The following is a 16163-nucleotide window of genomic DNA, read 5'->3' on the forward strand; positions in this document are numbered from 1 at the left end:
TTCTTTAATTTTGTTGTTGTATTCTATTTTATCCATGATGACAGTAGCATTGCCTTTGTCAGCTGAGAGGACTACAATATCATTCCTCTTTTTTAATTTATATAATTCAAAACGCTCATCTTTGCTGAGGTTGCTAGCTGGCATCTTAGCGTTTTTGAGGGTTGCAGCGATTTCAGATCTTGCTACGTCTGCAGCGATGTGACCCAGGCCCCTGAGAGCAACGTCTACTTGGGCAATTATATCATTAACTGGTATGTGTTTAGGTGTGACTGCAAAGTTTAGACCTTTAGCTAAAACGGATTTCAGACTATCGGAAATAGAACTGTTACTGCGATTAATTACGACTTTGTTAACGTCTAACTATAAATGCACCGTTTAAAAATAAATTTATGCAAACCAACACACCTGAAGACGACCGTTTGAGTTATGTTCGAAACGTCGTGAGAATTTTTTATTGTTTTATATATATTTTATTATTTTGTTGTTTCCCTTCAACGTGACTTTACCGAAAAAAAACTAAGATTATAGTTTTAATATAGTTTAAACAAAGAATAACAACAAAAACTCAACCACTTCAAGAGAGACCTTAAACATAATGAACACCGTGTGACCAGACAACAATCCACATTAGAGATGCTGTTAGCTTGATTTTGCGTTTATTAAATGACTTTACATTACATTACTTCAAAATCAAGTCAGGAGTGCTAATCATTTCATACTATTTTTGTATGTACGTAGGGGTTATTTGACCATACTTCGATGCGGGTTGGTGAACGGGGGGGGGGCATAGATCAAGAGCATAGAAGGACAGGACAACAGTTCATTTTGCTGTACTGCGCTCTGCTGCCTGCCATTTTGGCGCAGAGCCTATACCACCTGTTATGCATATCCAGGCTCAACACGGTGGCGCTTCCACGGTCTGAGCTCCTTTTTAATGTTTATTTTAATTAACTTAATTAGAACTCAAGAGATCAGGACACGTATCATTTGCGAGAGTGACCTGGGTCACAGGGTGGCCTCTATATTGAAAAGTAATTTCTTTAGAACTGCTTTTTGTATTTAGATTGTTGTCCTTTCCGCGCACCTCCGATTAGCATGGTTGGCTGTGTACGGTGCGAAATAAGTTCTACATGCATACATACCACAGTGACAAAATGCAAAACATAATAAAGTACAGCAATGAAGTTAATTGAAATTGGCACGAAAACAACTGTGGTTTATGAAAAGTCGACAATATTGCACAAACATAAACAAGTGTTAGATATTAAATCGCATGTAGTGCAAGTTGGCTTGGGCAGATTATTTATAGGCTGATCATTGCACAGTTATACTTATTAAAACGTTACGTAAACATTAAACACATATAGGGTGACTGATGTGCTAAGCAGGTAAGAGAAAATGTCAATCAGTGAAATCATAAAGAATCGAGAGATTAAGCATCAAATTGTGAATTAGATGGGAGGGTAACCTTTGTTGTAGATAATATTGGTCGCAAAAGCTTACGCGTTTTTTTTTAAACGTGTGGTATCTGATGGGCGTGTTCCGGTTGATTCTATCAATCGCCAGAACTGTTTTAACTTATAAATATTTACGGAGGACTCCTCACTGTGATCTTTTGTCATTTTAACAAAGCGTCAGTCTCATTATTGACACTGATGAGACACAGCATGAAACCACATCCGCAGGTTAAGCGCTATTGTTTTGGATTGCTCCTTCCCCTTCAAGCCAAATTGTATTGTGTTATGCAGTGAGTTGGTTAAAAAAATAGTTATTTCATTATTTCAGTGTGTGAGAGAGACGCTACTGTGGTGAGTGCTCATTTGAGTTTGCGTTGTCATCTCCCGGTGCTATCCCAGCTGCTGCTGCTGTCGTCGCTCTTGCTTAGATTACGCAACACGATGTTTGTCCTTTGTTTTGGTCTCCAGCTGAAAGCCGAAAGTGGGAAGATGCGTCGGCCCACTGGCAAAGTGGTCGGCATCATCAAGCGGAACTCGAGGCCGCTGTGCGGCATGCTCATGCCCAGCCCAATCAAGGAGGTGGGCTGATCTGCATGTGTGTGTGTACGTGTGGGGAGCGGTAATGTAGCGGTTAGCGCGCTGCGCTACGAATCCTGGGACCCGAGTTGGATTATATTTATCGCTCATAACCAATAAACAGCGCCAAATGTCTGAACCTGTCTTGGGCCCTTCCCTAGGTCGACTCGGCCATAAATGAGTCTCTGATGTGGCATGTAAACATCAGCGCTGTGGAGACAAAGGCGGTCGGGCATGGTGCTGGCCGTACCCACCCCGTCGTTTTGCCGTACCAGCTTGAATAGGTGTGTGCTGACGGCACTTGCCCAAACAGTTTGTTGAATGCCTTACTGGGGGATTTTTGGGCGTGTTGCAGGCCACCCGCCACCTGTTCACGCCCGCGGACCGCCGCATGCCACGAGTGCGGGTGGAGACAAGACAAGCAGCGTCCCTGCAGGCCCACCGCATCGTGGTGGCCATCGGTGGCTGGCTGCGACACTCCCGCTACCCGAACGTACGACTGCACCGTGACGCCCCGGACGCCATGACACCTCACCCGTCTGTCCCGTGGTCGGCATCGTCGGGCTCATCCTTCTGTCACTTGACGCGCGGCCACGCGGCTCTGTATGCAATACAGCCGTCGAACCCAAAACACGAACGGTGACACGGTGAATTGGAAGTCAGGGTGGATGAAGTGGCACCACTGTGATATTTTTTTGTTTGAAAGCATGGCAAACTCACCTGTGATTCAACCTAGGTTATTAAGGTGTTGTAAGTTGATAGTCTCAGCCGTCACCAATAACTGCACCAAAAACGATATTAAATTTGGTCGTGCACTTCGATTGTTTGATTTCCATCTCTGAGAAAACTACTGCGTTTGACTGCCATGTGATGAACATTACTTTGATTGGCAGAGTGGTTGGAAAAGCACTGCCCCCCTACAATTTGGACTGCATTTCACTTCAATGGATCTTAGAAGTAGCTCTGTTATGTCTGCTCCTGTGGGTCGTCCTTGACCACGAAGGGTTTGTATAGATTGCTTGTCTTGTGCGATACCATTAACACAATGAGAAACAAAATTGGTGAAAAGTTAAATATATTGTTAAGATGTATTCTTTGGGTTGTATCTTTGTTTAAACAGATGTCGGTTAATATTCTACATAATGTACGTTAGGTACAAGGTTGGCATTGTGGTTGTGCTTTTCATACCTATTTGCCACTGCACAACCGAGCGACACCATGGCTGGCACGGTTTAGTAGGCTGCAGGTTGTTTATCCACTGCAAAAGCGGATCCATGCCATGGACGGTCAATGCTTTGAACAAGTCTAGGCACATGCAGATGACGCTGTGGTGCCACGTCCCCGCGGTGTACTGACTGCCGTCACACAATTAACGTGTCGCTATCCCCGCCCCTGGCCCTGCTCGGCCCCCGGATATATTTGGATGCCTTGTGGGGCCAGCATACTACGGTTTGGTTCTGGTTCGACACGGCAAAAAGCCAGTGGGTGACCACAGACACTTCGAGAGATCTGCACTGTCTGGGTTCCAATGTACCAGTGGAAAAGGGATACCGGTGACGATTGGCCACGTATGTGCATATGCATGTTGAACTTCTTCCGTACCATACGTAGACAACCGTGCTAATCGTCGGTGTGCTTGTGCAGGGCCATTTTGTGCGCTCTCTGGGCGAATGTGGGGATAAGGAGACGGAGACGGAGGTGCTGCTGCTGGAGCACGACGTGCCACACCAGCCCTTCAGCCAGGCCGTACTTGCATGCCTGCCCCCTCCCACGTTCAGCATCACAGCAGAGGTACGCATGAGACGTGTGACGATATGTCAATTCATCGATTGAGTTCAATTTTTACGCCTGCGGTGTGTTGGTGTGTTCGGTCGTGCATGTGAGAATCCTTTACTTCAATGTTCTTTATTACAAGGCCCACGGGCCACTGGTGGCCCCTGGGTGGCCTTTGGTGTGGCCCATGACGTGTGGCCCCCTACGTATAGGCCCCCGACAATAGACAAATGCGAAAACACCCCCCATCATCATCATCGTGCTGTCAAACCGCAATAGTTTCAAGATGTTTGGCCTGCGTAGAATACCTTCTAGAGGACCTCTCTGGAGCTCTCCCTCCAGTCGAGGTCCTTCCGCTGCACTGGCATGAACGAGAAGCCACGGGGCTCTACGCCTTTACCGCAGACCGTATATAGAAAAGCCGTCGACCTGAAAGAAAGTCGATGGCTCGGACACATCATCGTAAGAAGAGAGGAAATTCACATCGGAGGAATGAAGGCGATGGACTTATGGAAGCACCAGGGCGGAGACCCGAGAGGCAGGCCTCGAGAGATGCGGATCAAAGTGGTGAGCCAGGATATGGAGGACTTTGCAGTAGCCGTGGAGATGGTCCAGTACATAAATGAATGGAGCAAGGGGACTACAGACTTTTTTCCTATAACGCTGTACTTGCGTTCCTGAAGAACACCGAATTGTGGAAAAATCGCATAATAAATAATATAGGGTAAAGCACAGTCCGCGATAACACGTGAGATGCGTACGCAGGCTTAACAAAGACTTCGGGTACGTGAGTAGCATCTAGAAGCATCCAGAAACATCCCGCCTTGTGTGATGCTACACCGAGGCAACCGTATAACCGCTTATTCTGCCTCGCACAACGCAGTTCTGTTCACTCGATCGCCTTTTATCCAATTCGCATCCATGTTATGAAAAAATGTGTTCCCTAATGCATTCATCGCATTATATCTAATTCACGATATGAAAACACGCAGAGTTATAGGAGAACGGACTGTACTTTCAGAATATTCAGTCGCCTATTGAGAAGATAGAACGCCATTAGAATGAAGTTGGTTTACCCATGTATGGCTCACCCTGTGTTTTGTTTGTTGTAAGGCAGCGTTTTGTTGAACCTGGTGCTGTGTGTGTCCCGTACAAGGACCAGGCTGGCAGGGAGGACCTTCGTGCGTTGTCCATCTGCAGTGTGGATCCTCCAGGCTGCACAGACATCGACGATGCCCTACACTGCAAACCGCTCGACAATGGGAACACCGAGGTATTCATTTGGTGGTGGTAATCGTGGTCACGGTCGCGGTAATTCGTGCCTATTCCTTTCATGGTTTTGTCAATGCTAGCGGAGGTTACAAGGGGAGTTTAAGTGGCACAATGATAAGTGCGCTGCACATTCATCCTGTCAAGCTGGTTTAGTTCCAGTCATGGCTAACACCGGTCAGGACTGATTTCAACATGGCTTGGTTCTGGCTTGATCTGCTCCGTTGCCTCCAAAGAAGTATGAGTGGCTCAGCTGTGCCTTGGCTCAGGCTCAGCTCACGGAAATTCTGAGCGTGGCTGGGAGCATGCAGAGATATACGTGGAGGCACAAGGGACACGGAGGCTCAGGGCTGTAACCATGCTTAGAGGCAGCTTGGGTTTTAAGCGTTGCTTTGATGTGGCTTATTGAGAATTAGAATCAGAATATTTATACTGGAGGAATCCAATGAGCTATAAAGCTATTTTTCACATGTCCAGTAGAGGCGGGTAAGAACGTTACAACAGCAAACAGTACAAAAACATAATAGTAGTGCAAAGTACAAGAAAGATCAACAAATAACCCAAACACAAACAAATACAACTAAACCATCCCCATCTTACCAGGAAAAGCCCACTGAGGTATTGATTTATTTTTGATTAGTGACCTGGCCACAACTGAATAGCTCAACAAAGTGGCCCATCATTTGGACATTTATAGCAGCCAAAATAATAGAAATAATCTCAATGCATGTTGCGCGAGAGCCAAGCCTGAGCCAAGCCATGGCTAAGACCCCACTGGCCTAAGTGTCCACGTCACTGGCCGAATGCCTGGTTCACAATGAATGCACCAGGTAGTAATGGGTGTGCATTTCATTTCACATTATTGTGCTTTGGTTGGAGTGGCTATGGTGGAGGTTATGCATGCATGTGGAGTGAGCGACTTCCGCCAGACGTCTAGTAGAAGGCGTCTTATTTATTAAAAGCACACAGGGCGATACACTTCGTAACGCGGCTACACCTAGGCTGTACAAACACGCAGCCCATTTGCGTCCTGCGTAGCTACGCTGGCTGGTTGACGAGCGTAGCGGCGGAGACAGAGCTGCTCTTGCAGAAGAACCAGCCACGTGGTCGGAGACGAAGAGATGACGACCGTAGCGACGCAACCAGGACCCAGACCCCACGCTAACAGCCCCGAAGTTCTGATTCGGTGCTCTTTATATCTGCCTGGAGTGGCCAAGCTCCACCTCTGGCCACGCCCCCTTTCTAGAACCTTCTAGGCCCTTCGGGATGGTTCCCGGAGCTTCTCGACTGACTCCGCCGTTGACCTTTACCCCAGATACGCCCCTTCATAATAAGGCATTATGTAATGCAGCTATAACCTTAATTACCCTTACAGGCCGGCAGGTATCACCCTGTCATTACACATCCATGCATGTGAGGGTGGTGACGGTGTGTTAATTTGTGTTCTAGGTTGGGGTACACATCGCCGATGTGAGCTATTTTATCCGGCCGGGGAATGCCTTGGATGAGGAGGCATCTCTGCGTGGTACCACAGTTTACCTGTGTGAGAAGGTGAGATGTGGATTTCTTCTTGCCACAATATCAAGTGTTTTACGACCCGCCGATTTCATCCTTTCATTCTTAACTTTACGACATGATGTAAAATATTACGATGTAACGATCATCGCGGTACCAGTTTCCCCACAACTTTGTAATTGTATTTGACATTTTCATCACATTTTTTTGCGTGCTTTTCAGTACTTCCCGTATGAATAACGATAACTTAAAAATGAATTAGAATTTAAAAAATGTGCAACAACAATGCTAAATATCTCTCATGATGTTTTAAACGAGGTGATTTTTTGTGGATTTCTTATAATATGATGTACCGTGACATCATGAGCGGCAGGCTATCGGCGCAGTGGTAACACTCGTGCCTTGCAGCAAGGAGACGCTGGGTTTGATTACTCAACTCTTGTGCCTTTTTGCTTGCAGCTTTGTTTGTTCTCCCCCCTGTTAGTGAATGGGTTTCCTCTGGATTCATCAGATTTCCTCTAAATAAAACCCATACAATCTTAACTGGCATTCGCGAAAACATCCCCTTGCTGAACAGTTACCTGCAGGTGACTTAATCATGTGTGGGTTTGCTTGCAAAACACTCGTTGAGTTGGTGCATATGTATTTGCCAGATTGTGTTTATTGACAGAGAAGTTGTTGCGTTTATGTGTTTGTGCGCCTGCAGAGGATTGATATGGTGCCAGAGTTATTGAGCTCAAACCTGTGTTCCTTGAGATCCAACGTCGACCGGTGAGATGCACCAACAACTGTGAACTCGCGAGTGTGCACATTGCAACCCATACTCAGCAGCTAACGTGCGTTGTTGCCAGGTGCACATGTAATCCCATGATGCGTGGCACTGTTTAAGTGTCATTGTACAGATCCACACAAGCATGTGTACATACATAAGCAGCCAAACCAGGATGGCACAATGGTAACACATGTCTCACAGCAAGAATGGCCTAAGATTGATGCCCGACTTGGTTGCCTTTCCATGTAGATTTTGTATGTTCTCCCCCTATTTAGCATGGGTTGACTCCAGGTTATCAGGTTTCCTCTCATCGCTAACATAAACGTGTTATTACTACTATGATCCTTAACCATGGAAAGCCTCACTGAATCTCATAACTTCGGGAGGGTACTGCAAAGCTTTTGCAGTCGAACAACGGTTGCTACATATATATTCCAGTTGAGTAATTTGTAACAACCCAAACCGGTATTTGGCCAAACATCCCGCTGCTGAAAGAATGACTCGACTACCAAAAACTTGGCAAGACCCTCCTGAAAAAGAGTCTCGAGACTTTGCGAGGCTTTCCTGAGTGAACACCCTGCACCACTCCAATGTCGACGACTCTGCCACTCGACGGTGAATGGCGACGGTGCATGTGCTGTGCGCGTGCAGGCTGGCGTTCTCGTGCATATGGGAGATGACTCCAAAGGCTGAGATTGTGAGCACACGTTTTACCAAGAGCATCATCAATTCCAAGGTGATTCCCCCCCCCCCCCCCACAGACGTTCAGTTTTTGTAAAACTCTCGTTTGCTTTCACGTGTATTGTATCGGTGCCTTGCTATGTTAGTGCAGTTGAGGTTTCCGGATGGCTGAGAGGTCAGAGCGTTGAGCTTGCACCTCTGAGTTCACAAGTGTAGCGAGATGAAACGGGTTCACAAGTGGTAGTATGTATGTTGAACTTCTTTCGCACCGTACGTAGCCAACTGTGCTAATCGGAGGTGCGAGGTAGGACATGAAAGTAGTGAGTTGATGGTCTCTGTCCAGTCAACAATCACTGCACAAAACACAGGTTTGTTTTTTTAGGTTAGATCGTGTAAATATGTAAATGTGTCATTAAACCCACCCCCACCCGACACAGCCAACTAATAAGGGTTGTCACGTAAACAGAACATGCCAATTCGTCACGAGTACAGCACACCGGTGTGTTGTACCAGTGACGAATTGGCCACGTTCTGTTTATGTGACAACCCTTACTAGTCGGCTGTGTCGGGTGGTGGCGGGTTTAACGACACATTTATGTATTTACACAATCTAACCCAAACAACCTGTATTATGGATGATATTGGTCACGAAAGCCTACGTGTTAAACTCACTGCATGAAAGACCACCAAATTACATTGCACTAAATTTGGTTAAATTCCAGCTTTGAGAATTAAAAAAATATATCAATTTTACTTTCTTTGGGTGAGCGTAACTCTCAGTGGTCATCGGGAGCCACGTAGACATCTGTTGAGTTCTGGCTTGGGCTTGGATCAGGCGTGGGCATTGTGTAATTGCGAGGACCCCATGGTTCACCCGTGGTGTGTTCATCGTATCCCCGCAGGCGTCTCTGACGTACGCAGAGGCTCAGCTAATGATGGACGACGCTGGGCGGAAGGATCCGGTCACCAGCAGCTTGCGTGGCCTCAACTCCCTGGCCAAGATCCTCAAGCAGAGGCGCATTCAAAACGGGTAACTCATTGTCAAGATCCTCATCCCCTCCACCGCCACTGGAGCGATGAGCCGTATTAATGTGTGCACCGCATTTAGTCGATCGGCAGGTCGCCTGTGGCGCGGTAAAGTGTGGTTACTCCCGTGTCTTCTAAGACATCCGGCCAGCGTGGAAGAGTAGGCTAAAATACATTGAGAGGGACTGTAAAAGGGTGTATCCCTAGAGGGGCCGCCTCTTATGGGAGCCCCCTTCTTCCAGCAGTGGCTTGAGCAAGCAATTGCAAGGCTGCACCTGTTGCTTTTTTGACCCCATGATGCATGAGGCTTGGGTGAATATCATGCACAAACAAGTGTTACAGGATTCATACTCTGGTTTTTTTCGGTAAAGTCACGTAGGTAAAACTATAAAATAAAATAACAACTAAATTAAATCACGACGTTTCGGGCGCAACACAAGCATCCTTCTTCAGGTGGGACAACCACAGCCAGAAACAATTGCTGAAGTGGGCAAAAAAGGGCTGTTGTAACAAGAGGCTATATAGGTAAGAGAGTGGGGGGGAGCAAGGGGGGAGAGATAGAGATGGGGGGTGTGGGGTAGGGGAAGTGGGGTGCTGCTAGAGGGATTAAAGGGGCGAGCACGGCAAAATGCCGGGGGGGGGGAAGTGAGTGGGGCTGGGAGTGGGAGGCTGAAGAAGCTGGAGATGCGGAAATGAAGGCAACAATAAAGAAGTTAAGGTTTTACCTGGTTAATAACATCCTTCTAGATTGGAGTGTTACAGGCTGCTGCGGGGCTACATTGTGGGCAATAGAGGACAATGCAGTGACATAAATTTTTTACTCTTCTTAATGCTCCCATGTCTGTGCTCCCCCACCTTTGCCAACGCGTACTGACCACCACGGTTAAGTACGGTAAAACCACCCCACGACCCGTATGACAGGGGGCGGCCCTCATCCAGCAGTGGATTGACTTAACGAGCTGTGCATGTTCAACTCAAATATCTGAGTTTGTGAAGTGTCTTATATTAAGATTCTGTGTTGTTTTGGCTGGACATGATAATCGCTCATGTCCCTTCTCCACCCGTAGGGCATTGACTCTGGCATCCCCTGAGGTCCGATTCCACATGGACAGTGAAACCCACGACCCGATCGACCTGCAGACCAAGGAACTCAAGTGAGTCTCGTCAACAAGACACCTCCCATGACTGCGATCCGACTGTTGTGCAGATCTCTCTATCAGAATCAAAATATATATTTCTACTGGAAGAATCCGATGAGCTATAAAGCTCTTTTTTCACAGATGTCCAGTTGGGGCAGGTCACAACGTTACAACAACAAACAATACAAGCACACGTTAGGATTGCAAAGTATTGGAAAGGTAAACAAATAACTTAAACAAATATACAAATAAAACTAAACTATTTTTATCTTACCAAGTAAAACCCTGACCACAAATGATAGCTGAACAAAGTGGCTTATCACGTGGGAAATTTATTATCAGCAAAATAATCTAAGATAAAGAATCTTGACCCTTGTGGTTGATGTGTTGTGGTGGCGGAAACTGGTGCGTGTACACAGGGAGACCAACTCGATGGTGGAGGAGTTCATGTTGCTCGCCAACATCTCCGTGGCGGAGCGCATCGTAGGCGAATTCCCCGAGTGTGCGCTGCTCCGACGCCACCCGGCGCCTCCGCCTTCCAACTACGACATCTTGGTGAAGGCGGCGAAATCAAAGGTAGAGTTAGAACCCCTTTTAACGACCACCCTTGTTAACTAATCGCTTAACAACGGGCCTCCATAGAGCTCAATGTGTAGGCTTAACCGACCATTTCCCTGTTAACGACGGGCTCTTGTAGGTACAGTAAATATGAATTAATGCCACGTAAAAGGAAAACAATAAAATAAATATAAAACAATAAAATTATCACGACGTTTCGACTGCAACACAAGCAATCATCATCAGGTGTGAAAACCACAACAAGAAAATTTGAAAAAAGTGGCAGTTATTTTTAACGTTAGCACCACGGAGAGAGATTTGACAGTTTGTTCAGATGGACGAGTCCATCTATGTTTGGAAAAGAGGAGGGGGGAGACAAAAAATAATGGATGCGTTCTGACACCCACCTTAAGCGTGATCAATCAATTAAGACCCGAAATGGCTTATCAAATCTCTCTCCGTGGTGCTAACGTTAAAATAACCGCCACTTTTTTCAAATTTTCTTGTTGTGGTTTTCACACCTGATGATGATTGCTTGTGTTGCAGTCGAAACGTCGTGAGAATTTTATTGTTGTATATTTTTATTATTTTATTGTTTCCCTTCTACGTGAATTTACCGAAAGAACCAAGAATATGAATCCCTGCAGTCACGAAAGTTTTAAATCAAAATGAATTCATGCATTTATTAACAGTGTTTATTTTAATATGATGTGTTTTTAATGTTAGTATCTTTATGTATTAATATCCATTGTTTAAATATTATAAAGTACGTTTTTTGGGTGAACAAGGGAAACTTTCGATGCTATCGGAACGAATTAAGCTTTTAACACGTATTTCCTATACTCGCTTAATGACCAAATCCTTTAATGCTCGTGTTCGTGGAACCAATTACCGTCTTTAAGAGGGGTTCTACTGTCTCTAGATTGCTGTTAACCTTCCTTCAATATCATCCTCCTCGCAAGGAATTCAGAGGTCGTCGGGTGGCTCAAATTTTTGTTTGAGGTCTTTTGGTTTAACCGGGTGAGAACTCAAGAGAACATAATAGTCTCATTTGCAAGGGTCACCTGGGTCACCCTATGACCCAGAGATTACAGCTGGGACCCTGGCTTCAAAATCCAGCAGCCACATTGAACATACTGTGTTATCAAGTGTAGGGAGTTGAAGGACTCGGCTCGTTTCCCAGCTACTCCACAGAAATAAGCAACAAAAAACCATCACGATAAATGTAGTACTGTATTTAATTTTAGATAAATTCCAGCAATGAAATGTTGAAATATCAGGTCGACTTATTGTGATGAACATTATGCTCAAAATGGGTGGGAATGTGCTACCCCCTACTGTGAAGCAGAGGTGTCTTGAAACGATGTCAGTATTGGCCTGAGCGAGCAATTGCAGGGCTGCACCTTTTACCTTTATCTTGAGATGTAGCCGTATAGTTTCCACTCGCCCTTAGAGGCAGAACAACTCAAAAGGTGTGACGAACCACAGACAACGCTGGAAGGCAGCCAGGCACTGTGCCAGATGTAGATTAATCCACTTGCTGTACTGCCTTCTCCTGGCAAGCCAGGTTATGGAAACCTGAATGCCCACAGGAAGTGCGCTGAATAACGTTTTTTTTCCAATACACCACAACCCTTGCTGCTTCCCCAGCACTGAACTACAAGCCACGTGCGGGATAGTCACCTCACAAACGCCGGTGTGCCCGATTTTTTTGCGCAGAACATCGAGATCCAGGTGGACTCGGCTAAGGCGTTGGCCGAGTCCCTGGACCGGGCGGCGGTGCCGGGAGCGCCACCATACCTCAACACTCTGCTGCGCATCCTGGCCACGCGCTGCATGATGCAGGCCATCTACTTCTGCTCCGGCATGGAGCCCGACACCCACCACTACGGGCTCGCCACCGCCATCTACACCCACTTCACGTCGCCCATTCGACGGTGACGTGCTCTGGCGTCAGGCACACGCGTTAAATCGACCTTCGCGATTATTGAGGGGACTATGTTGTTGTCTTGGTGTGGTCTGGGACTGTGCTGCCTTTCCCAAGTTTAGGAATTTATTTATTAATTGATGTACTTATGCAATGTTAACTTGTGATTACGGCACACCTCCAATTAGCACGGTTGGCTACGTACGGTGCGAATTAAGTTTAACATACAACTTGTATATCTTTTTTCTATTATTTACTTTTACTGATTTGTTTACCTTTCCTCTTCTTAGCACTCCTATCATATACCTACTGGACATCTGTCAAAACGAGCTTTTATCGCGAATCGGATTTCTCCAGGATAAAGATTCAGATTTTGAGTTATTTTTCTAAAAGGTCCTATAAACGGGAAGTTTGGCCAATTCCTTAAATGGTTGTTTGGCTTGTGTTGGGGAAAAACTAGAGGATCCGGAGAACACCAACGCCTACAAGGAGGGTGACAGTGTTCCACGTGCAGAATCAAGAATCCATTGCCGTGTTGCAGCGGCGGCCAAAAGTGAAATGCAATTCTGCCATGGATCGCTAACGATTTTGTTGTGGATCTTAAATAAGAACACAGATATGAGCAGGCAGCAATTTGCGCTACATCTGTTGACAAATAAAAAATCCTCAACAAAGAATTAAATTCATACATTAACAAAGATAATTTCCACCAGCAGATGGTGCTAGAACGTGGTATGGCCAGAGTACAGTATTCTATCACAGCGTTAAATCCATCTGAGTCATTGTTTGCGTAGCTTTCTGGTGGATCGTCAAACCCGCTGAGATCCACCAGAATGAATCGCGGTGCTTGGTGGATTAATACCGCTGCTCCGTTGGCATCTCGTGGCCATACCGCAGCCTGTATCTACTGTAAATTTAATCTTCATATTAAATAGAGGCTACAACAAATGTGAATATTGTTGTTGTCTCCCTGTACCGTTACAGATACTCGGATGTGATTGTGCACCGGCTGCTGGCCGTGTGCGTGGGCGCCGACCCCACGTACCCGGCGCTCACCGACAAGCAGAATCAGCAGCAGCTCTGCAACAACCTCAACTACCGCCACAAGATGGCGCAGTACGCCCAACGCTCGTCTGTAGCTTTCCACATGCAGGTGGGAGGCGGAAGTGTGGGCCACGTGGAGCTTGCACGGCGTGTGCTTAGGCACCTGATAATGCGTCCATTCGTCTCTTGAAAACCATTTTTTAAGGTCACGAAAGCAGGCATCGTATTGTGCGTGTAGTAAGAATCAATTGTTTTCTATTCGCACGCTTACGTGTGGTGGTGCCGTGGCTGTACTGGTTGGCTACACTTGACATTGCTTTTCAGCATTCTTCTGTGTTTGCTGAAAAACCTGTTTACTTGGCACATTTGCCCATGATGTGACAACTTTATTTGATTGGCTCTGTCAGGTGATGGAGGATTATAGTCAATACAATTGACATTGTACCTTCACGATTGAACTCAAAATAATCCCCATGACATGATGCCAATAGCACAACTGGAATTAATTAGCGGGGGGATGCAGAAAAATACCTTAAATTTTGTTAAATAATTGTGGGCCTGGTAAGTGATGCGCGTGTGTCTGCTCTTGGCAACGTAGCGGTGATTAACGGCTGCTGTTGTTGTGGTCTTAGTTGTTCTTCAAGAGCAAGGGAGTGGTGAGCGAAGAGGGCTTCGTGCTGTTTGTGCGCAAGAACGCCGTGGTGGTGCTCATTCCCAAGTACGGCTTGGAGGGGACGGTTTTCTTTGACTCCAAAGATCTCAAGCTCACCGTTACCTTCGACGAGGAGGTAGGGCATGTGTTCACTTAACCGGGAGGCATTGGCATTTCCCGAACGGTTGAATTCTGCATTTAAACCCAGGACTGGCTTAATGCACTGGGACCCAAGCCCCCTGACCATCTCTCTACGATTAGGTTTCTATCAGACACACAGACACTTGGTTTAAGGTGGAAGAACGCAGTGAGATACGAAGCTCCGTTTTTTTGCCATTTGGCAGTGTGGACTATTACAGAGGAAGTTACACCGGTGGATACATTAGAGCCGGATGGCTCACAGGGCTATACCAAAATAAACTGAAACTGAATTTAATGATGTAAATGCGTTTCAATTATAAAACGGTCACAGTTAAATATGCTTTGGAAATAACTGCCATGACGGAGCCCGTATTGTCACGGAGAGGACATCAGATTAAAAATACAGTAAAATCCCTCAGATCCGGAAGAATTATAGAGAAAATCTAATGCTTTCTGTAAACAATGAGAAACTCAAAGGGCAGAAAAGTACTTGTAGAATAAAAACAAATGAGGGAAATAGTAGTTGATGCAAAAAGTGATCTCTAGATGGCAAAAAGCACATGTGTGACCAGTGGATCCGGTCCTTTCCAGCATGCCTTGCATGCCGCATTACATTGTCACTCTGCGTGGATAATGCACACAGCCTAATTTGGACCAGAAGCTCAAAAGGGCTTCTCATGCCTGGTTTTCAGCTCGCGCTGAGGTGGCCCAAGCGGTATTGCATTCGCTGTGTGTTGTGGAGGTTTGCGTTTCAAACTCGGTGGCCACTCCGGTTAATACTGTGGTGTGTATTAAGCGTAAAATATTTACAGGCTATCCGCTTTAACAGTGTACGTTAAAAGATCCTGTAACGTTATTCGTGTGCCAGCATCATGGTCCAAGGTTGGCAAATTACATGCAAATTACTTATTTGGGGAGCACATATCAATCGTTCGCCTCCTTTTACAAAGACGTAGCAGTGACCTTGAATGCAAACGTTTTGAGAATCAGGCTTTTCTGAGTGACCCATGTAATAGTATGAATAATAACGTTGGGTTTACGTCAATCCGTGCTTGTGTGCAGGGCACTTGGCAGAGAGCAGTCAGCGGTAGTGTAGTGGTTAGCGCTCTGCGCTACAATCCCGGCGACTTGGGTTCAATTCCTTCGCACGGTCAACACCAGTGATGATTATCTGAACCGGTCCTGGGCCTCCCCTAGGTTGACTCGGAACTCAATTGAATGCCTGGTGCGGTGTGTAAACATCGCCACTGGGAAGACAAAGGCGGCCGGGCATGGCGCTGGCGACCCACCCCCTTGTGTGCCGTGCCGGCCTTCATCTGTCCTCCTCGCCAACAGCACTTGCCCCAACAGTCTGTTAAGGCTACATTGGAGATATGTCTTTGTGTTTTGTGTAGGGCCCCACGCTGTGCGTGGAGGGCATCGCGCTGAACATGTTCGACCGCGTGTGCGTGCGCGTGTCGCTGGATTCGTCCAACCTGCAGCACCAACGGATCCGCATGCACCTCGTCCGCCCGGAGGTACTCACCGTGCGGCGCGACGCGCAACCTCGGAATACCACCGATTTGTATTGTGACCATGCTGCTGTTGCTGCTTGCTGCGCCAGCAGTAGTGCACAAAAAACAAACGCTCGCCG

General features: G+C 46.5%; 1 protein-coding gene across 1 annotated transcript; it reads left to right on the forward strand.

Annotated features, from left to right (window-relative positions):
• Positions 1–12431: 12431 nt before the first annotated feature.
• On the forward strand, positions 12432–13944 carry LOC142905593 (exosome complex exonuclease RRP44-like; the record flags this gene model as incomplete). Its single annotated transcript, XM_076052218.1, has 2 exons — positions 12432–12703; positions 13678–13944. Coding segments are annotated over 2 exons (522 nt in total), but the record flags the coding sequence as incomplete, so codon positions are not given.
• Between the last annotated feature and the right edge of the window lie 2219 nt (positions 13945–16163).

The sequence above is a fragment of the Petromyzon marinus genome, chromosome 55 (genome assembly GCF_048934315.1).
Source record: "Petromyzon marinus isolate PM22_M1 ecotype Great Lakes invasive population chromosome 55, UKy_Petmar_22M1.pri1.0, whole genome shotgun sequence".
NCBI classification, from domain to species: domain Eukaryota; kingdom Metazoa; phylum Chordata; class Hyperoartia; order Petromyzontiformes; family Petromyzontidae; genus Petromyzon; species Petromyzon marinus.